Source organism: Rhinoraja longicauda, chromosome 3 (assembly GCF_053455715.1).
Source record: "Rhinoraja longicauda isolate Sanriku21f chromosome 3, sRhiLon1.1, whole genome shotgun sequence".
Lineage (NCBI taxonomy): Eukaryota > Metazoa > Chordata > Chondrichthyes > Rajiformes > Arhynchobatidae > Rhinoraja > Rhinoraja longicauda.
In genome coordinates, this window is record NC_135955.1 from 886,994 (window position 1) to 910,939 (window position 23,946).

Below are 23,946 nucleotides of genomic sequence, written 5' to 3' on the forward strand. Positions count from 1 at the left end.
TCTGGGACATCGGAGGTTGAGTGGAGATCTGATGGGAGTACATAAAATTATTGAAGCCATAACTAGAGTAGACAGTCAGAACCTTTTCCCAGAGTGGCAATGTTAAAGACTAGAGGGCATAGGTTTAAGGTGACAGGGGAAAGGTTTAACGGAGATGTGAGGGGCATTTTTTTTTACAAGTGGTGCCTAGAATGTGCTACCAGGGGGGTGTGGTGCAGGCAACTGTAAGGGTTAAGAGGTTTTTGGATGGATGCATGTATATGCAGGGATCTGAATTGTGTGCAGGGAATGAAGAATAGCTTAACTTGGCATCATTTTTGGCACAGACTTTGTGGGCTGAAGTTTCTGTACTGTACCGTTCAAAGTAATGCAAATCAAACCATTGATTACGGCAGGTATTTATTCACAAAATGCTGGAGTAACTCAGCAGGTCAGGCAGCATCTCAGGAGGGAAGGAATGGGTGACGTTTCGGGTCGAGACCCTTCTTCAGACTGATGTCAAGGGGGCGGGACAAAGGAAGGATATAGGTGGAGACAGGAAGTTAGAGGGAGAACTGGGAAGGGGGAGGGGAAGAGAGGGACAGAGGAACTATCTAAAGTTGGAGAAGTCACGTTCATACCGCTGGGCTGCAAGCTGCCCAAGCGAAATATGAGGCGCTGTTCCTCCAATTTCCGGTGGGCCTCAATATGGCACTGGAGGAGGCCCATGACAGAAAGGTCAGACTGGGAGTGGGAGGGGGAGTTGAAGTGCTCAGCCACCGGGAGATCAGGTTGGTTAAGGCGGACTGAGCGAAGGTGTTGAGCAAATGATCGCCGAGCCAGCGTTTGGTAACGGCGTTTTGATTACGGCAATCTCATTAAGGCTGGATGAAGTGGTCTTGAGCATGTTCTAATCCACCTACCCGAGGCAGTTCTACTCGGACCACTGCTGTGTTACTCTCTTTGTTGGTGCCTCGTGCTTCAAATCTCTGTAAGCAATGTGGTAACGTGCAAAATGAAACTGATCAGTTAAGAATCTCAACTGCTGGAAGGTAAACACGCTGAGGATAAATGTTTACTGTTAAAAGGTATAAGCCTTTATTGTACGTATTAATAATTTAGAAAATTATTGAAAATGTAGACAATTTAATGCTTAGCATCTGGTATGAAGTGTTGAATCATTATTTTTGAGTTTATTTCATTGCCATAAATAAAGCACACGAGCTAGTAATTTGGGCGTTAGAATTGAGAAACATAGAAAATAGGTGCACGAGGAGGCCATTTGGCCCTTTGAGCCAGCACAACCATTCATTGTGATCATGGATGATCATCCACAATCAGTGCCTGCCGTCTCCCCATATCCCTTGATTCCGCTAACCCCTAGAGCTCTATCTAACTCTCTTTTAAATTCATCCAGTGAATTGGCCTCCACTGCCTTCTTTGGCAGAGAATTCCACAAATTCACAACTCTCTGGGTGAAAAAGTTCTTTCTCATCTCAGTTTTAAATGGTCTCCCCTTTATTCCTAGACTGTGGCCCCTGGTTTTGGACTCCCCCAACATTGAGAACATTTCTCCTGCATCTAGCTTGTCCTGTCCTTTTATAATTTTAGACGTTTCTATAAGATCCCCTCTCATCCTTCTAAATTCCAGTGAATACAGGCCCAGTCTTTCCAATTTTTCCTCAAATGACAGTCCCGCCTTCCCGGGGATTAACCTTGTGAACCTACGCTGCACTGCCTCAATAGCAAGGATGTCCTTCCTCAAATTAGGAGACCAAAACTGCACACAATACTACAGATGTGGTCTCACCAGGGCCCTGTACAACTGCAGAAGGACCTCTTTACTCCTATATTCAAATCCACTCGTTATGAAATTAAATTTTCTAATGTAGCACTGTGATATCGAAAAGTCAAATGAAAATAGAATTTAAAGAGATTGTTAAAAGGAAATTGTTCTTTACACAGAGAGCTGAAGGATAACCTTGGCAGTGATGATCCAGAGGGCGATATTCCTGTTCTTCTGCAAGCTGTTCTGGCCAGAAATCCCAATGTCTTCAGGGAGAAAAGCATGCAGAACCGATATGGAGTGCAGAGTGGTGAGTAGCATATATAGAACAAATGCTGGATTTGTTGTTTATTGAGAGGATCAGAATGACTTTTTTATTACATAAGATTCCAGGATTTTAATTAGGAATTCAAGTGATTCCATTCAGTAATTCCATCTTTCACCATTAATTATTCAGACATCTTTGCTGAATAATTAAAAATCTATGTAGCATCTCCTATGCCTAAATTAGAGGTGAAATTTCACTATTTGGTATGCTTTAAATTTAAATATCTGAAATATGTCAGAGAGGTGTATAAATTGTATAAATTTTGTTTTTAACCTTCTATGTTTGAGGTTTGCTGCTGGATGAACAGATTTCTGGGGTCTGCTTAAATTATGTGACAACAACGAGGAAACACTTTTCAATGGTGTCTAAATGAATGATTAATTTGACATTGTTGAAATTGGAAAATTACTGTGGATTAAGCATTGCTTGAGAAACCATGTAGCCAACAAATTAGTACACGATTTTAAAATTTAAACTGGAGCTTTAATTAGAACAACCAAAGACAAAATGGAGAATAAAACCTTTTTGAATTAATATTGTAATAATTACCCTCTTGAGGGATCCATTATTGACTGACTATAACAATCTGGAGATGAAAGTTTTAGTCATTTAGATAGTGTCAGTATCAAAATTGTCAAAAACTTACTCGGGTAGAAAATCGAGTGACCTTATCAGGTCCACCTGACCTGTGAAATGACCGATTTTTGTTTTCCAATGGCAATAACTGCTGGCTTTACCGGCCAGCGTTGCTGACATGAACAAAAAAAACCTGTTTCATCATTTTGTTTTAAGGCTTAAATCATATATTTGACAGTCTCATTCCTGAAGCCGTTTATCTAAAAAAAAAATCATGTCGGAGTGGTTCTTTCTGTCTTGACAATATTTATCCCTCATGAAAGCATATTGCTGATTGTAGGGATTTACAACGTACAATTTGGCTACCTTGTTTTCCTACAAAATAAATAATTCCACTTCTAATTGTTATGCATTGGTAATAAAGCTGTTTTGGACATCCTGAGGTCATGAAAGGTGCTTTATAAATGAGTTAATGTGGCTTCACCGTATGAACATGCTGTGTTTCAGGTATCATGCAGCAACAGATCATCCAACAGTACAAATTACCCCAGAATTCCATTCACGGAAGCCCTGCATCCTCCACATTTCAGCAGTCCACAATCTCACACAGTCCTTCCAGGTAATGTGCAGCACCACACTAGAAGCTCCAGAACTTAATAATGACTTTTAAAAATTACATTTGAATGGTTGTGTGCAATTTTCATTCATAACATAAGAAAATGAAGCAGAGCATGCCACAAGGCCTCTTGCGCCTGCTCCATCAATCAATAAGATCAGAAATGAGCTTCCACCTCATCCACTTTCCCATAAGAATCCAAACATCAGCTTATCTTGGCTTCAATTCATGGACAAATGAGCATTCATGAATTTCCAAGATTTGTAACATTCAGTTCAAATGGCTGTATCCTTGTTCAAAAATTGTGCACCACATCACCCCATCCCCATGTGTCCAACCAAAGCTAGGGTCATACAGCACAGAGACATATAGCCCTCCATGTCAAATATCAAGAACATAGATAGAAACATAGAAACCTCCCAATATTAATTACATTTGCCAACACATCCACTCTAGCATTCTATGCTTAGGCAATATAAGTGTTTGTCTACATGTTAAATGTTGAGAGTGCCTTCACCATCATCTCATATGCATTCCAGCTTCCAACCACCCCCTGGATAAAACGATCAAATCTGCTCACAATCGCTTATTCCTTGCCCTTCATTTTAATTCCATGCGACATTTTAATTCCATGCGAAAATGTTACCTATCTGCTCTTCATAATTTTGTAGACTTCTGTCGGTTATGCCAAACGCCTTCCATCCAAGTAAAATATATCCACCCTAACCAATCTCTCGTAATCAAAATGTTCCATTGTATTCATTCAATACATTCAGTAACTGCCCATCACTGACAATAGTTCAAGTATGTAATTGCCAAACTTATCTGCTGCTCTACATTTACTGCCTTCTAATCATTGGCTAATAAAGAGTTAAAAATATGTGTCAAGGCTCTGGCAATCTCCACCCTTCTCTCTCATAGCAGCCGGGGATACATCCCTAGAGAAAGCCTCTCACCTACCTTCTCAGAATCTCGTATGTCATATGTCATAACGTCCAAAGACGTACAGGTATGTAGGTTAATTGGCTGGGTAAATGTAAAAATTGTCCCTAGTGGGTGTAGGATAGTGTTAATGTACGGGGATCGCTGGGCGGCACGGACTTGGAGGGCCGAAAAAGGCCTGTTTCCGGCTGTATATATATGATATGATATGATATGATATGATAATGTGCTCACCTTTTCCTTCTGCACTCCATTATTTGTGGCCAATCTTGGAACTGTTCCTTAAAGAAGAAATTGTCCAGGTAGCACTGCTATAACAAGTGTTTCAATAAAGCTTATTGGATATAATGTGATCAATGAATCAGGAAGCACTACTTCTTGTGTTACACAGGAGTTGGTCATTACATAATTTGATCGGTAACTTGAGAACCACTTAAAAATTACTTTGGAAGTTAACTTGCAACAATGGGGGGAAAATTATATATGGAAGAAAAGTTTCTATGTAATCTCCCCATAATAATCAGACGCCATTGTCTCTTAAGGACACACTTTCAGTTTCTCCTAAGATGGTCATTGAAAATGACAAGCAATTTCTTCTATGGACACTTGGCAGTGATACTCTAAAATAATATAATATTCAGCCTTTAATATTTTAGCTTGCAGTAACTTGTAGCTATTAAAATCTTTGTTTTATAAAATTCTGCAGGGGAAAAGAACTGAGTTTGAAATACACTTTTTGCCATTGACACAATTGTTTTTAAAACATAATTTTCTTTTACGTGAGCTATTTCATGACCATTATTGTGATAGCAGAATTACCTGTATATACATTCTTGGAAACCAGTTTCATCAAGGCCCTACACAACCTTAACAAGACCTCTTCACTTTTGTATCTCTACATTTTGCAACAAAAGCCAGTATATCATCAGGATTTAAATTTGTTTTCTGAACTTAATGTTTACTTTGTCCATCTCAAACCAGTGCACCCCATTCTCTGAGCGCCATTATTTGAGTTTATATTCTTGCTAAAATGAGTTTGTTCCCACGTTATTCTCCAGCTGCCATCCCTTTGTGTGCCTACAACTCTTTGCCGATTCTGCATCTTCACATCTCACTCCCAACCTGCTTTTGTATTATCAGCGAACTCAGATGTGTTATGTTGCCTTTTTAATCAAGTCATTACAATACATTTCAGATTGAGGAGGGCCCTGCACCAATCTTTATTGTCCTAGTGTGAATATAGTGTGGAAACAAGCCCTTTATCCCGACTCATTTAAGTTGACCAAGATGCTGGTCCAAATTGCCTGCATTTGATCCATATCCGTCTAAACCTTTCCGACCCTTTGTTCCTGTCTCAGCTATCTCTTGGCGGCTCATTCCATATACCCACCAACCTCTATGTAGCAAAAGTTGCCCCTTAGATTCCTATTAAATACTTCCTCTCTTACCTTAAACCTGTGCCCTCTTGTTCTAGATTCTCCAAATCTAGGAGAAAGACTGCATTCATCTTATTTATGCTCCTCGTGATTTTATACATGTCTACAAGTTCACCCCAGTCTCCTATGCTGCAAGGACTAAGTTCCAAGCCTGCCCAATGTCTCCCGATAACAGCCCCGGCAACATATAGCAGCACAGCATAGAAACATACCTTCAGCCCACAACCAAATATGATGCTGCATGTGATCTGTAAACGTCTACTCCCTGCATATCCATGAGCCTCTGTACGCTGTGATATCTGCTTCTACCACCATGCTTAGTAGCACCTTGCAGGCATATCCATGAGCCTCTGTATGCTGTGATATCTGCTTCTACCACCATGCTTAGTAGCACCTTGCAGGCACTCGCCTCTTGTGAGTGTGAAAAAAACAACATTCTGCACATCTTTAAACTTTCTCCCGCTGACCTTAAAGCTGTGCCTCTAGTGTTTGACAACCATCCTGGGGGAATAGGTTCTGTCCATGTATGTTTCTCATAATTGTATAGACTTCTATCAGTCTTCCCCTCCGCCTCTGACACTTCAGAGAAAACAATCCAAGTTTGTCCAACCTCGCCTTTTTGCTAATACCTTCTAATCCAGGCAGCATTCTGGTAAACCTCTTCTACACTCTCTCTAATGTCTCCACATCCCTGAAATGGGGCACCAGAATGCACCAATACACTAACTGCAACCAAAACAACGTTTTATAAAGCGGTAACATGATCCTTGTGTTATATATATTCCCCTTATATTTGAGCTCTCAGTGTGCAACACCCCACATTTGTTCAAATTAAGTTCCACCTGCCATGGCTGAGCCAACATCCTCATAAATCTTCTCTGCACTTTCCAGCTTAGTGGTAACTTTCCTATAACAGGGTGACCAAAACTGAACACTATACTCCAAATGTGGCCTCACCCACATCTTGTACAGCTGTAAAATGACATCCTAGCTTCTATACTCATTACACTGACAAAGGTCAATGTGTTAAAACTTGCATTCACCAACCTATCAGTGATGCCACTTTCGGGAATCTACGTAGTACTCCTCGATCCTCTACTCTACGACACTCCATAGCACCTGTTTACTGTGAAAGTCCTGCATTGGTTTGACTTCCCACTATGCCCCATCTCGCACTTCTCTGAATTAAATTCTGCTTATCCTTCCTTAGATTTCTTAACTAGCTGAAGAAAATCCTATAATTCTTGATAACCACCTTCGCTGTCTACAATATCACCTACTTTGGTGTTATCTGCATGCTTATTAGCTCATAACTTCTAGGAGCAAAGTCTACTCCGCCATTCAATCATGACTGTCCCTTTCAGCTCCATTCTCCTGCCGCCTCCCAACCCCTGACACTCTTACTAATCAAGAATCTGTCAATCTCCCCCTTAAAAATATCCACTGACTTGGCCTCCACAGCCGTCTGTGACAATTACTTCCACAGATTTACCACCCTCTGACTAAAGAAATTCCTCCTCGTCTCCTTTCTAAACATACGTCATTTTATTCTGAGACTATGGCCTATGGTCCTAGACTCTCCCACTCGTGGAAACATCCTCTCCATATTCACTCTATCCAAGCCTTTCTCTATTCGGTAAGTTTCAATGAGGTCCCCCCTCATCCTTCTAAACTTCAGTGAGTCCAGGCCCAGTGCTGTCAAACTCTCATCTTATGTGAACCCAATGATTCCTGGGATCATTGTCGTAAACCCTCCTCTGGACCTTTCCGTGCCAGTACATCCTTCCTCAGGTATGGGGGCCAAAACTGCTCACTATACTCCAAATGTGGTCTGACCATTGTCTTGTGAAGTCTCAGCATTACATCCATGTTTTTATATTCTAGTCCTCTCAACATAAATGCTTGCATTGCATTTGCCTTCCTTGCTATCAATTCGACTTGCAAATTAACTTTTTGGGAATCCTACATCAGCACTCCCAAGTCTCTCTGCACCTTCGATTTCTGAATTCTCTCCCCATTTAGAAAATAATCTATGCCTTTATTCCTACTACCAAAATGCAGAACTCCACACTTTGCTATGCTGTATTCCATCTGCTACTTCGCTGCCCACTCTCCCAACATGTCCAAGTCCTTCTGCAGAGTCCCTGCTTTCTCTATACAACCTGCCCCTCTGCCTATCTTTGTATCATCTGCAAACATGGCCACAAAACCTTCAATTTCCTCATCCGAATTAATAATATACATCATGGAGTAGCGGCCCCAGCACCGACTCCTGCGGAGCTCCGCTAATCACTGGCAGCCAACCAGTAAAAGCACCTTTATTGCCACTCTTTGGTTTCTGCCATTCAGCCAACCTGCTATCCAAGCTAGTATCTTCTCAGTGATACTATCCAAGTTAGTATCCTCCCTCTGATACCATCTAAGCTAGTACCTGCCCTCTGATACCATCCATGCTAGTATCTTCTCAGTGATACTATCCAAGTTAGTATCCTCCCTCTGATACCATCTAAGCTAGTACCTGCCCTCTGATACCATCCAAGCTAGTATCTTCTCAGTGATACCATCCAAGTTAGTATCCTTCCCTCTGATACCATCCAAGCTAGTACCTTCCCTCTGTTACCATCCAAGCTAATGCCTTCCCTCTGATACCATCTAAGGTAGTATCCTCCCTCTGATACCATCCAAGGTAGTATCCTCCCTCTGATACCATCCAAGGTAGTATCCTCCCTCCGATACCATCCAAGGTAGTATCCTCCCTCTGATACCATCCAAGCCTAGTACCTTCCCTCTGATACCATCCAAGCGAGTATCCTCCCTCTGATACCATCCAAGGTAGTATCCATCTGATACCATCCAAGCTAGTACCTTTCCTCTGATACCATCCAAGCTAGTACCTTCCCTCTGATACCATCCAAGGTAGTACCTTCCCTCTGATACCATCCAAGCTAGTATCCTCCCTCTGATACCAGCTCATTAAGCTTGCTTTCTCATCCAAATGATACGGATGACAAACAACAATGGGCCCAGTACTGATCGCTGGGGCACATCGCTAGTCCAAAGAAAACCTTCCATCACCCTCAGCCTCCTATCATTACACTAATTATATATCCAATTCACCAGATCTCTCTGGCTCCCATGCAATAAAACCAGTAGCTTACCTTGTCGAACCTTATCAAAGGCCTTGCTCATGTCCATGTACACAACATCTATGGCCCTGCCCTAGTTACTTCAAGAATGACTCGAATTTGTGAGACTGACCTAGAAACATAGAAAATAGGTGCAGGAGGAGGCCATTTGACCCTTCGAGCCAGCACCGCCATTCATTGTGATCATGGCTGACCATACACCTGTGCCTGCCTTCTCTCCATATCGCTTGATTCCACTAGCCCCTAGAGCTCTATCGAACTCTCTTTTAAATTCATCCAGTGAAATGGCTCCTGCTGCCTTCTGTGGCAGAGAATTCCACAAATTCACAACTCTCTGGGTGAAAAAGTTTCATCTCACCTCAGTTTTAAATGGCCTCCCCTTTATTCTTAGACTGTGTCCCCTGGTTCTGGACTCCCCCGACATTGGGAACATTTTTCCTGCATCTAGCTTGTCTAGTCCCTTTATGATTTTATACGTCTCTATAAGATCCCCTCTCATCCGGTCAATACAAACCTCGTCTTTCCAATCTTTCCTCATATGACACTCCCTCCATTCCAGGGATTAACCTTGTGAACCTACGCTGCACTACCTCAATAGCAAGGACGTTCTTCCTCAAATTAGACCCAAACTGCACACAATACTCCAGGTGCGGTCTCACCAAGGCCCTATTCAAGTGCAGAAGGACTTCTTTGCTCCTGTACTCAAATCCTCTCGTTATGAAGGCCAACATGCAATTAGCTTTCTTCACTGCCTGCTGTACCTGCACGCTTACTTTCAGTGACTGGTGTACAAGGACATCAAGGTCTTGTTGCCCTTCCCCTTTACCTAATCTGACACCTTTGAGATAATAAACTGCCTCCTTATTTTTGCCACCAAAGTGGTTAATCTCACATTTATCTACATTATACTGCATCTGCCATGCATCTGCCCACTCACTTAACCTGTCCAAGTCACCCGGCAACCTCCTAACGTCCTCTTTGCAGTTCACACTGCCACCCAGCTTTGTGTTACTTCTAATTCCATCATCCAAATCATTAATATATATTGTAAATAGTTGTGGCCCCAGCAACGAGCCTTGAGGTTCCACTCTCCACTGCCTGCCATTCTGAAAAGGACCCATTTATTCCTACTCTTTGCTTCCTGCCTGCCAACCAATTCCCTATCTATGTCAATACCCTACCCCAATACCATGTGCTCTAATTTTGCTCACCAACCTCCTATGTGGGACCTTATCAAAGGCTTTCTGAAAGTCTAGACACACTACATCCACTGGCTCCCCTTCATCCATTTTATTGTCACATCCTCAAAAAATTGCAGAAGATTATTCAAGCATGATTTCCCTTTCATAAATCCATGCTGACTTGGACCAATCCTTTTACCGCTATCCAAATCCAAATTTAATAATTGACTCCAGCATCTTCCCCACCACCGATGTCAGGCTAACTGGTCTATAATTCCCCGTTTTCTCTCTCGCTCCTTTCTTGAAAAGTGGGATAACATCAGCTATCCTCCAATCCACAGGAACTGATCCTGAATCTATTGAACATTGGAAAATGTTCACCAATGCGTCCACGATTTCTAGAGCCACCTCCTTGAGTACCCTGGGATGCAGACCATCAGGCCCTGGGGATTTATCAGCCTTCAGTCCCATCAGTCTACCCAATATTATTTCTCGCCTAATGCAAATTTCTTTCAGTTCCTCTGTCTCCCTTGATCCTCTGTCCACTTGTACATCCACTATACTCCCAGGCATAACGCCATGCTGAATATTCCAAATTGTCCTATGTCTCTTTGAATATATGTACATCTTCTCCCTTAGAATTCCATCCTGTAAATTACCTGCCAGAAATTGTCAGGGTTGCAGGTCTATGCATTGAAACTTGGAGGCGTCTCGACCCGAAACGTCTATTGTCCATTTTGCACCATGTATACTGCCTGACCAGTTGAGAGTTCCTCCAGCAGTTTGTTTTCTGCTCTAGATTCTATCTGTAGTTTTGTGTCATCCTTCCTCTCAGTTTAAGTTGCAGTATTACACCAGTTACAGTTGTGTGAACTGTCTTAAAATCATCTAATTTCATTTGTATATTTCCTGCCACATTTTTTTTCATATTAAATCTTAGACACAGTGCATCATGGCCTCTTGAATTCTGGCCATGCACATTCTCATTTGTTACAGTTCATCCTCTAGTTGTGGCTAAGGTTTTGTAAAATTTCAAGTTTTCACCATCTGACATAACGGCACACTACCTGAAGAGCCTGGTTAAATCTGCAGCCTCTCCCGAGTTTAGTGATCCTATAGATTTCCTGAAGGATTCTGGTGACCATTTGAGGGCAATATAGATGTTGCTGCACACAGACACTTCCATTGAATGTTTTGGGCATTAACAATGTTTAAGATTTGTTAGCAGTTAAGGACATGATTTTATTCAGGATGTAAGAACTTTAGTAATTAATTGTCAGAACAATTCTTCTGAAAGCTTCTTTCTTATGCATGCTTTTCACTATACCAGCTTGTTAGTCTCCTTGACTTAATTTATTCACTCTCATTATATCTACTGCTTGCTCAGATTTGTCAGTTGCAGATTTGAAATTATGCATTCCTTACTTTGTACATGTCAAGAAAAAGCGGTTTACTCTGAACCAGTCCTGCAGAAATCCTACTGAATATCTTCCAGTCTTTCAGAGTCAATTGAAACTGCTAAGCATCATTTACATGTTACTTTGTTAAATCTCATAATAATAGAGCTAGTGCCCATCATCCTCTGGTTTCACCTCATGTTTGTTTTGTGGTGGGTTACTTCATTATGGATTGGTCAGGGAAAAATGAATTTAATGTTCCATCCTTGCCTAAATGTAAACATTTCTGGAATTGTGCCGTTCTTTCTGCTGGGTGCAGAAGCCTAAAAGGTATGATGGAATCTTAAATTACGTGCCATTACAATGGCCAATTTCTTTACAAATTTTCACTCAGACTCCAACTTAATCACAATCAGGCCCGATGTAACTACGATAAAGGAAAATAAGTGGAAAATCTGATGTTTAAAAAAAAACTTGCCTCTACTAAAATTATTAGTTGAATTTTTTTGAGCAACAATCATCCAAAGCCACATTCTGGACATATTTTTCAAAACACTGATAAGATTTAAAAGCCACGTGGAAGAACCCTACAGTTCAGCTAGTTTCAGAAATTAGAGGGCATTAGACAATAGACAATAGACAATAGGTGCAGGAGTAGGCCATTCAGCCCTTCGAGCCAGCAACGCCATTCAATGCGATCATGGCTGATCACTCTCAATCAGTACCCCGTTCCTGCCTTCTCCCCATACCCCCTCACTCTGCTATCCTTAAGAGCTCTATCCAGCTATCTCTTGAAAGCATCCAACGAACTGGCCTCCACTGCCTTCTGAGGCAGAGAATTCCACACCTTCACCACTCTCTGACTGAAAAAGTTCTTCCTCATCTCCGTTCTAAATGGCCTACTCCTTATTCTTAAACTGTGGCCCCTTGTTCTGGACTCCCCCAACATTGGGAACATGTTTCCTGCCTCTAATGTGTCCAATCCCCTAATTATCTTGTATGTTTCAATAAGATCCCCCCTCATCCTTCTAAATTCCAGTGTATACAAGCCTAATTGCTCCAGCCTTTCAACATACGACAGTCCCGCCATTCCGGGAATTAACCTAGTGAACTTACGCTGCACGCCCTCAATAGCAAGAATATCCTTCCTCAAATTTGGAGACCAAAACTGCACACAGTACTCCAGGTGCGGTCTCACCAGGGCCCGGTACAACTGTAGAAGGACCTCTTTGCTCCTATACTCAACTCCTCTTGTTATGAAGGCCAACATTCCATTGGCTTTCTTCACTGCCTGCTGTACCTGCATGCTTCCTTTCAGTGACTGATGCACTAGGACACCCAGAAGTTTGTGATACAAAAGGGCTCTGTAGCACATCAGTGAGAGCAATGCACATGGACTCACTAGAAACCTCTGCAAAGTTCTCTATTCAGGAACATTCATTTAAATGTGAAAACTGCACATCTCCCTGTTATTAAACAAAGGTGAGAGAAATAAACCTAACAGTTGTGTTTTTAGAAAAGACACAAAGTGCTGGAGTAATTGCCGGGTCAAGCAGCATCTCAGGAGAACATGGTTAGGTGACGTTATGAGTTAGGACCCTTGTTCTGTTTGTAAACGAGCATCTGCAGTTCCTTGTTTCTTACATTTGTGTTGTTGGGAAATCATGTACATTTAAGAGACAGAAGGAACTTCAGATGCTGAAATCTTGAGCACAATAATCAGAACTGGAGGAACAGTGGGTTAGGCAGCATCTGTAGAGGGAAACGTACAGACAGACAACGTTTTTGGTTTGGACCCTTCAGATGAAGGAAACTGACTTGAAACCTTTTCTGTCGATTTATTTTTCCCTTCTCATATGCTGTCTGACCCACTGAGTTCCTCAAGCACTTTAAAAAATTGTTAAGCATGGAGATATTTCAGTTAATCAATGAAGCCGAGCCAGGATTTGTCAAGAACCAGTTAGGCCTGATAAAGTTGGATTTTATTTTGAAAAGCAATTCAAGTAGTGGTCAAGTAGATTTCTGTAGATGTTAATTATTTGGACCTCGTAAAGCATTTTATAAAGACTAGTGACTGAAATTGAACTTACGAAACTTGCCGGACTGAGTCCGAGACCAATACTGTCCGAGACTAATACTGAGTCCAAGTATTAGAGAGAAAGCAGTTATTGGAGTTCTGTCACAAATCAGTGGAGTTGTGATGAATTGCAGAATCGCTGAAAAAGCGCAGTGGCCTGTTTCTTCCTGTAGTTTTAATTTGATTATGATAAAATTAAGGTATGTTTATTTTTAATAATGAGTTGAGACAAAAAAAAGTTTTGTGTTGATTGAAGAATTCAGAGGTGGTTTATGACTAGTATAGAAACTGTTTAAAATGCAGCCACTTTCTTTGGGTAATATTATTTTGAAGCAAGCTGTACTTATGGTATTCATAGCGATGCATACCCTGCTGATATCAGTCATCCTGGGAAATTATTTTGGAAGAGGTTGAGAGTAGATTAGCGTGAAATAGGCATGCAAGTAATCTAACAGCTAGTTCAGTATTGCTGACTTTGGGACTTGGAATACAAGTATGTTCGTGTAAATCAAAAGAATTGTTGGAGTACATGAATAGGTCTTTCAGTTGTGGAGTCAATGCTGGCTACTTGCAGATTATCCTACTCCCTTTAGAAATCTCTGGATTCTTTCGACACCCCATATAGGCAGTGAATCTGTGTCTGCTGATTCTTGAACATTTTGTCATGAGTGAGGCTTCTTTCTCTCTTTGACTTATTTAGCTGTGTCCTTGATCATATACGCTCTCAATGAAATATTTTCTCAATCTTTGTTCTCAGGAGAACAGCAGGTTCTTCCAATTTAACGTTGCGGCAGAGACCACTGCATCCTTCGTCAGTCAGTTGAAAACGAAACCATGGCTAAAAGACTGATACAGTGAATAGAGATGATGCAAAAGTGGTTTGTTGCAAATAGCAGAGGAAATCATAGTGAATAATTTGGCACTGAGTAGGGAACTTTGAAATGGTTGTAACCTTGTGCATTATTGCTTTATGAAGACAAAACTACTTGCTATTTGATTTTGCCAATCTTTGCTGCAGATGAACTGCCTAAATGTGGAGATTTGGGTAAACAATGTTTCCTATTTGTCTACAGTCGGTTTGCGCCACCTCAGTCAAGTTCTACCAACAGATACATAACTCAACAGAACAGCCCTGTACCCAGTCCATATGCTCCCCAGAGCCCTCCAGGTTACATCCAATATCCACAGCATCCTCCAAGCTACCCACAGCATCAGCAAATACAGCAAGGTAAGCGCTGAGAGTATTTTGATGTATATGTTCATGTATAATTTTACACTATTATGCCACAATTGACCAGTAGACAATATTTCCCTGACTCGGACTGCTGTTTAGCCTTTGGGCTGCCGGCATGCCCAAATTAACTATTTGTAGAAGGATTATGAATTTGCGACCATTCTAGATGAGGTTGTATACTATATCATAGTTTACCTCTTGATGGACTAATGATATGTATTTCATGGAAAGCTTGCCAGAAGGTAATTGGTATAACTTATGGATCTCGAAGGTGGATGAGACAGGCCTTCCTGAAAGGTTTCCATATTTCCCCACTTCCAACACCCATATTTCTACACAGTTGATGTGTTTACTCCTTGTCTACAAATTCTCGTATGCTGCTAATAGATAAAGCTCTTCCCAGCCCACTTTACAGCAAGGCTTTTTATCTTCCTCGCAGCCACTTCCTCAGTGAGCTTTCCTGAATCAAGAGGAGATGTGTTAAGAAAGCCAAATTTTAGTGAGCTTTATTTTGGGGGAAATCAAAATTCTTGCTACCTGTATTTAGATTATTTTTTCTGGGCTGTGTGAACGAGAAGAGAATGAGGTGGGTCGTAATTCTTGCTCAGTTCTGAATTCTTGTTTTTCCATCCTCAGAGTTGCATGGTTCCCCTCTGGTATCAGGCCCTACATATTCTGGGAGTCCTCAGAGACCTGTGCAACCCTGTCTGATAGTCCAGACTCAGCCTTCTCCTCAGCAGCAGCAGTCAACCTCCACACTAGGTAAAGAATGCGGCATTTCAGTCGTCCTGCATAACTCTAGCAGGGCATGAAACAAGTGGAGAAGTGTGGCAAATACTTGTGCAATGTCCAAAATTACCATTACTGTACACAAGGGGGAGGGGAACCAAGTAATGCCAATCCCATCTTCAGGTAGGTTGGAAGGCTCGCTGTGATTGTGTATTGGTGCTTGATTTAAGCATGAGTACAAATCCCTGGTGGTTAAGGCATTTCTTTCATTACATTGGTGATGCAAGGAACTGCAGATGCTGGAATCTTGAACAAATCACATAGTGCTGGAGGAACTCAGTGATCAGGCAGCATCTGCAGAGGAAATGGACGTTTTGGGTTGGGACCCTTCTGAGTAATTGTAGGGTAGAGAAAGCAGGAAAAGAGATAAAATAAATAAAATAATATGAAAAATATGAAATATGAATATGAAAAGAGATGGGTAGCAAGGAACTGCAGATGCTGGTTTTAACTGAAGATGGACACAAAGTGCTGGAGTAACTCAGCTGGACAGGCAGCATCTCTGGAGAGAGGGAATGGGTGACGTTTTGGGTCGAGATCCTTTAGACGGGAGAGATGGCAAGTAATAGATGAATACAGGTGATATATGAATGGGTTCGCAGATGACAAAGACAAAAGGGTTTCTCTATATCTAACACCCTTTTGTTGGCATTGACATTCACTTTTGTTTTCTTTATCACCTGTGAAGTTAGAGACTGGATCAGTGCGTAGAACCATGATGTTGTGGCCATGACGTTTTAATAGAGAGGGACGTAAAAGAGGTGGAGTTACTTTACCAATTAGGGAGAATGTCACATGCAGAGCGAGGAAGGTGGCACTCAGGAGGGTCACACTGGAGGGCTCGTCCATTAGAGCTCAAAAGTAAGAAAAGTGCAATCACTTGATCGCTCTGAAGGAATTATGCTATAGGCCAAATAACTAGTGGGAGATAGAGGAACAGATATGTAGACAGATTATGGAAATATAAAAGTAACTGGGTTGTCAACATTATACAGTGGGATATAGGTCAGCTACAAAGATGGGCGGAAAAATGGCAGATGGAGTTTAATCCGAGTAGGTATGAGGTGTTGTAGTAGGGAGGTTGGATAGAGAGAGAGAGAGAGAGAGAGAGAGGAGAGAGAGAGAGAGAGAGAGAGAGAGAGAGAGAGAGAGAGAGAGAGAGAGAGAGAGAGAGAGAGAGAGAGAGAGAGAGAGAGAGAGAGAGAGAGAGAGAGAGAGAGAGAGAGAGAGAGAGAGAGAGAGAGAGAGAGAGAGAGAGAGAGAGAGAGAGAATGAGAGAGAATGATGAGAGAGAATGAGAATGAATATAATTTGGCATGCTTGCTTTCATTGGTTGAAGTATGGGACTTTGTTTAGGCTTCATTTGGAGTATTGTGTGCATTTTTGGCCTCCCCATTACAGGAAGGATTTCAAGATGGTGTACAATACTGCCTGCATTTGACGTTGTAACCAATTTGGAAAGGGTTGACAAACTTACATTGTTTTCTATGGAACGTTGGAGGCTGAGGGGAAACCTGACAGAACTAATATTATGAGAAGTATAGACAGTTTTATGGTGAGAGATGTGAAGTTTAAAGGACATGTGTGGGGCAGATTGGTGGTTGCCTGGAATGTGCTGCCAGGGATGATGATAGAGGAGGCAGATAACGATATTGGTGTTTAAGCAGCTTTTAGATTAGCACATGGATTTGCATCGAATGGAGGGATATAGATCACATGCAGAGAGAGGAAATTAGTTTAACTTGGCATGATGTTCCACACAGTCATTGTGGGCTGAAGGTCCTCTTCCTGTGTGGTTCATATTATATGAATCTCTTCTACACCATTTACACCTTCTTTTCTGTAGCTGGGCGACCAGAACTGTGCATTGTACTCCAAGTGTAATCTCACCAATGACGTGTACAGCTGTATCATGATGTACCAGCACTTGTACTCAGTACTCTTCCCAATAAAGCCAATCGTGCCAAACATCTTTTTCGCCACACTATCTGCTGATACATCACTTTCTGGATAACCTGCATCTGTATTGCTAGATCGCTGTTCAACACTCCTGGAGCTCTACCACTTACTATGCAAGGACTGTCCCAGTTTGTCTTTATAGTGTTGTCATTGAGGCAGAAATGCAGAGTAGCAAAAATAGATGCAAGCTCTTCATCATGAACAACCAATAATATAATTCTATGAGCAGCACCTTTGGATTTTCTGCTCAAAGTATTCTTCTGCAAGAGCACCAAACTTAAAATTGTGTTACATAGAAAATAGGTGCAGGAGTAGGCCATTCGGCCCTTTGAGCCAGCACCGCCATTCATTGTGATCATGGCTGATCATCCAAAACCAGGACCTCGTTCCTGCTTTTTCCCCAAATCCCTTGATTCCGTTAGCCCTAAGAGCTAAATCTAACTCTCTTGAAAGCATCCAGTGAATTGGCCTCCACTGCCCTTCTGAGGCAGAGAATTCCACAGATTCACAACTCTCTGGGTAAAAAAGTTTTTCCTCATCTCAGTCTTAAATGGCCTACTCCTTATTCTTAAACTGTGACCCCCCCGGTACTGGACTACCCCAATATTGGGAACATGTTTCCTGCATCTAGCCTGTCCAATCCCTTAAGAATTTTACATGTGATAAAATAAGATCCCCTCTCATTCTTCTAAATTCCGGTGAATATAAGCCTAGTCAATCCAGAGTTCATGGCCGGCTCTGCATCTCTCTCACATAAACACACACAGGTGTGTTAACGCACGCCCACACATGCATGCACCAATGCAACCCCCCAAATGTATAGACACACACACTACCATGCACATGTATACACACGTGCATACACACACCGCCCCACACATAGCCGTGCATACACTCACACACATATGCACACTAACATGCACAAAACCCCCTCACCCACGTGTACATTCTCACACACACACGTGGGTGTACAAAATGCACACGTACATATGCGCACGGACATTCACATGCACACATACGCCCATACTCACGCACACACATATACACTCACGTACACGTACATTCACGTGCACACTCACACCTGTACACACTGACGCACACTTACACGCACTCAAGCGCACACGTGTATACTTGTACACACAAACACGCACACTCATGCACGCACACAACACACATGTACACACTCGCGCACACATGTACATGCTCAAGCACACAAGTATACAATCGCACACAGGTCTCGAGCCAAAACGTCAACCATTCCTTGTCTCCAGAGATGCTGGCTGACCCGCTGAGTTACTCCAGCTTTTTGTGTCTACATAAGCCAAGGCATTGAGGAGAACATTGAACATAGGTTTAGCGATACAGCATGGAAACTGGGCATTTGGCCCACTGAGCTCACGCCGACCATCGATCACCCGTTCACACTGGTCAGAAGAAGGGTCTCGACCCGAAACGTCACCCATTCCTTCTCTCCAGAGATGCTGCCTGTCCCGCTGAGTTACTCCAGCATTTTCTGTCTATCTTCAGTTTAAACCAGCATCTGCAGTTTAAACCAGCATCTGCAGTTCCTTCTTACACATTCTGACTATCTATGCCCATTCTCATTATATAAACCTCTAGAAGATCATCCCTCAGTCTCTTGCATTGCAGTGAGTACAAGCCCAGCTTATCCAATCTCTCCCTATATCTCCAACCCTCCACTCCTGGTAACAAACTGGTAAATCTCTACTTTGCTCTCTCTTTTGCTCCCACATTCTCTCTGAAGTGTAGGTACCAGGACTGTACACAATGCACTCAAAGTGTTTAATTTAGAGATTAGTTTTAGCTTTAGACATACAGTTATCAAGCTGGAAAGGGTACAGAGAAGATTTACGAGGATGTTGCCAGGACTCGAGGGTGTGAGGTATAGGCAGAGATTGAGTAGGCTGGGACTCCATTCCTTGGAGTGCAAGAGGATGAGGGGTGATCTTATAGAGGTGTATAAGATCGTGAGAGGAATAGCTCAGGTAGTCTTTTGCCCAGAGTAGGGGAATCGAGGACCAGAGGACATCGGTTCAAGGTGAATGGGAAAAGACTTAATCGGAATCTGAGGGTTAACTTTTTAACACAAAGGGTGGTGGGTGTATGGAACAAGCTGCCAGAGGAGGTAGTTGAGGCTGGGACTATCCCAACGTTTAAGAAACAGTTAGACAGGCACATGGATAGGACAGGTGTGGAGGGATATGGACCAAATGCTGGCAGGTGGGACTCAGGTAGCTGGGACATGTTGGCCAGTGTGGGTAAGTTTCCACTGTTTCCTGGGGCCTGTTTCCACACTGTATCACTCTATGACTCTACACAGCGTGGAAACAGGCCCTCCGGACCACCATCCACACCGACCAGCGATCACCCGTACACTAGTTCTATGTTAGCCCAGTTTTGTATCCTATACACTAAACACAATTTACAGAAGCCAATTAATCTACAAACCCACATATCTTTCGAATGTGTGAGAAAACCAGAGCAAGCCCACGCGGTCAAATATTTAGTTTTAGTTTAGTTTAGAGATACAGCGTGGAAACAGGTCCTTCGAGTCTACACCCACCAGCAATCAACCGTATATTAGTTCTATCATACACACTAGGGACAATTTACTGAAGCCAATTAACCTATAAACCTGCACTTCTTCGGAATCTGGGTAACTACATTTATTTTATATTTCATGTGTTAAAAACGAGTTTTTGAGAAGGCGACAAAGCTGATTGAGTGGAGGGCCGTGGATATTGTCAACAAGGATTTCGATAAAGTAACACACAAAATGACATTTAAAATAACACACAAAACACAAAAAGACACATTGGGTCAGCCCACTGGTAGTCTGAAGAAGGGTCCGCACCTGAAACATCATCTGTCCATGTTCTCCTGGGATACTGCCTACCCCGCTGAGTTACTCCAGCTTTTTGGGTCTTTCCTTGGTAAACCAACATCTGCAATTCCTTGTTTCTATACTTTAATAAGGCACTTGACAAGGTCCCTCAGGGTAGGCTGATCCAGAGGATTAAGATGAATAGCATTCACCGTGACTTGGTAGTTTGGATTCAGAACTGGCTGGGAGCTGGTGCTTTTTGGGAAATCAACCATGTAACCTGCACAATGACCTGCCTTGAGGAGTGTTGTAGAACTGCGGGATCTAAGAGTACAAATGCACAGTTCCCTGAAAACACATGCAGGTAGGTGGTAAAGAAAGTTTTTGGTTGTCTTCATTCAAGAAATTGGAACGTCATGTCACAATTGCACAAGTCGTCAGTGAGGCCCACTTGCAATACTGTGTAAGTTTTGGTCTCTCTGCAATGGGAAAGATGCCATTAAGCTGGAAAGGCTACTGAGACTATTTATGAGCATGTTGCCAGGACTTGAGGGCCTGAGCCTTCGGGAGTGGTTGGGCAGGCGATTGCTTTATTCCTTGGAGCCCAGGAGGATGAGGGGAGATCTGATAGATTTATAAAAATAATGAGAGGCATAGATAAGGTTGACAGTCAGAACATTTTTTCCCACAATAATGCTTAATATTAAACGCATAGCTTTAAGGTGAGAGGAAGAGGTGCAATGAGACCTGGGTGTCCTTGTACAGCAGTCGCTGAAAGTAAACATGCAGGTACAGCGGGCAGTGAAGAAAGCTAATGGCATGTTGGCCTTCATAACGAGAGGATTTGAGTATAAGAATAAAAAGGTCCTTCTGCAGTTGTATAGAGCCCTGGTGAGACCATGTCGGGAGTATTGTGTGCAGTTTTGGTCTCCTAATTTGTGGAAGGACATCCTTGCTATTGAGGGAGTGGCAGTGTAGGTTCACGAGATTTATCCCCGGGATGGCAGGACTGTTAAATGAGGAAAGATTGGAAAGACTGGGCTTGTATTCACTGGAGTTTAGAAGGATGAGAGGGGATCTTATAGAAGCATATAAAATTATAAAAGGACTGGAAAGCCAGATGCAGGAAAAATGTTCCCAATGTTGGAGTCCAGAACTAGGGGCCACAGTCTAAGAATAAAGGGGAGGCAATTTAAAACTGAGTTGAGAAAAAACTTTTTCACCCACAGTTGTGAATTTGTGGAATTCTTGGCACAAAGGGCAGTGGAGGCCAATTCACTGGATGAATTTAAGAGAGAGTTGGATAGAGCTCTAGGGGCTAGTGGAATCGAGGGATATGGGGAGAAGGCAGGCACGGGTTACTGATTGTGGATGATTAGCCATGATCACAATGAATGGCGATGCTGGCTCGAAGGGCTGAATGGCCTCCTGCACCTATTTTCTATGTTTCTATTCAGAGTGTTTAAAGGAGAAGTGAGGGCAGGTTATTTGCCCTTCATGGTGGGTGGCTGGAATACGCTGCCAGGGCTGGTGGCAGAGGCAGATGTGATAGTGGTGTTGCAGAGGCTTTTCAAAAGGCACATGATGTGGGGAATAGAGGGATATGATTCATGTGCAGGCCGAGATTAGTTTAACAGCATAGACATTGTTGGCTGAAAGCCCTGTTCCTGTGCTGTACTATGTATGTAGACATAATGAAAAGCAAACTTGTTAGTAAAGAATTCCAAATGATCAATTTAATGGACAAATTTATAAATTACAATTGAATGAATATTAAAGTAATGCTTAGCAATGTTCTTGTTTAATTGTTTCATTTTATGTAGCTTATGCTATAGACCTTCCCCAGAGATTAATGAATATACAAAATGCTCATTACAAATTAAGAAACAAAATTAAGAAAATTAAGAAATTAAGGGAAAAAAAGTAATAAAAGGAACGGGGCGCTTTATTAAATTTTGCAGAATGTTCGTGTTGGGCATGGTCTTATCCTGCTTACTGCGAAACCTATTAGCTCTAGATAAAAACCGTGCCACTGCAGTTTCCTTTTTTCATGTCTTTATGCAAAGTTTCTTTTATTTTAATATTATTTTAGTTTAGTTTAGAGATAGAGCTCGGAAACAGGTCCTTTGGCCAACTAAGTCCGCGCCGACCAGAAATCCCTGCACATTAACACCATCCTACACCCACTAGGGACAATTTACATCAAAGATGTCCTCATTCTTTTGGGAGCGGGGGTTTCGCTCTTCCATTATAAATGAGGCTCTCACTGGGGTCTCCTCGATATCCCGCAACGCCGCTCTTGCTCCCCCTTCCCCCATTCGTAACAAGGACAGAGTCCCCCTTGTCCTCACCTTCCACCCCATCAACTGTCGCCTACAGCACATAATCCTCCAACATTTTTGCCACCTGCAACGGGATCCCACTACGAGCCACATCTTCCCATCACCACCTCTTTCTGCTTTCCGCAGAGACCGTTCCCTCCACAACTCCCTGGTCAACTCATCCCCATCCAAACCTCTCCCTCCCCAGGTACTTTCCCTTGCAACCGCAGGAGATGCAACACCTGTCCCTTTACCTCCCCCCTCGATTCTGTCCATAGAACCCAACAATCTTTTCAGGTGAGGCAGAGGTTCACCTGCACCACCTCCAACCTCATCTACTGTATCCGCTGCTCCAGGTGTGGACTCCTGGAGCAAGACCAAGCGCAGACTCAGTCCACCTAAACCTACCTGATCTCCCGGTTGCTCAGCACTTTAACTCCCCCTCGCATTCCCAATCTGACCTTTCTGTCCTGGGCCTCCTTCATTGTCAGAGTGAGGCCCAGCGCAAATTGGAGGAGCAGCACCTCATATTTCGCTTGGGTTGCTTACACCCCAACAGTATGAACATTGACTTCTCTAATGTTCAAGCAGCCTTTGCTTTCCCTCTCTCCATCCCTTCCCAGTTCTCCCACCAGTCTTACTGTCTCTGATTACATTTTATCATTGTACCATCCACTCCCCAGACATCAGTCTGAAGAAGGGTCTCGAGCCGAAACGTCATCCATTCCTTCTCTCCAGAGATGCTGCCTGTCCCACTGAGTTACTCCAGCATTTTGTGTCTACCTAGGGTCAGTTTACACACATGTACACCAAGCCAATTAGCCTACAAACCTGTACGTCTTTGGAGTGTGGGAGGAAACCGAAGATCTCGGAGAAAACCCACGCAGGTCACAGGGAGAACATACAAACTCCGTACAGACAGCACCCGTAGTCGGGATCGAACCTGGCTCTTCTGCGCTGTAAGGCAGCAACTCTACCGCTGTGGCACCGTGCCACCCTTAATTTGTTGAGCCCATTGAAGGAATGGACATAAAATGTATGCAGTATTAAACAACTTTGGAGTGATACTGTCATTTTTGATTCCCAATTTTTAACAAGTATTCATATTGGGAATCTTCTCCCCCCCCCCCCCCCCCACTACTTCCATCTGACATCAGTTTTGCTTATGTGAAATGGAACTGATCTCGAGAATTGAACAATATTTCCTGATAATATCCCTGGCAATAATTATTAATGTGACTGTCTTTATTGGGATGCTCGTCCTGAACTGGTCGTCAAGTTTCTGATGCACCTTGTAGAGCATTGTGGTCAGGTGGTCGTGCTACATCTACCCT

General features: G+C 42.6%; 1 protein-coding gene across 12 annotated transcripts in view; it reads left to right on the forward strand.

Moving 5' to 3' along the window:
• Positions 1-23,946, forward strand: part of LOC144611663 (nipped-B-like protein) — a 323,382-nt gene that overhangs the window by 100,639 nt on the left and 198,797 nt on the right. For 7 of the 12 annotated variants that reach the window (XM_078430871.1, XM_078430886.1, XM_078430895.1 and 4 more), the window contains exons 4-7: positions 1,945-2,075; positions 3,177-3,288; positions 14,538-14,692; positions 15,335-15,460. In XM_078430871.1, coding sequence (XP_078286997.1) covers positions 1,945-2,075; positions 3,177-3,288; positions 14,538-14,692; positions 15,335-15,460 — 524 coding nt within the window. The remainder of the gene's footprint in view (positions 1-1,944; positions 2,076-3,176; positions 3,289-14,537; positions 14,693-15,334; positions 15,461-23,946) is intronic. The other 5 variants (XM_078430920.1, XM_078430944.1, XM_078430957.1 and 2 more) reach the window with 2 other exon arrangements.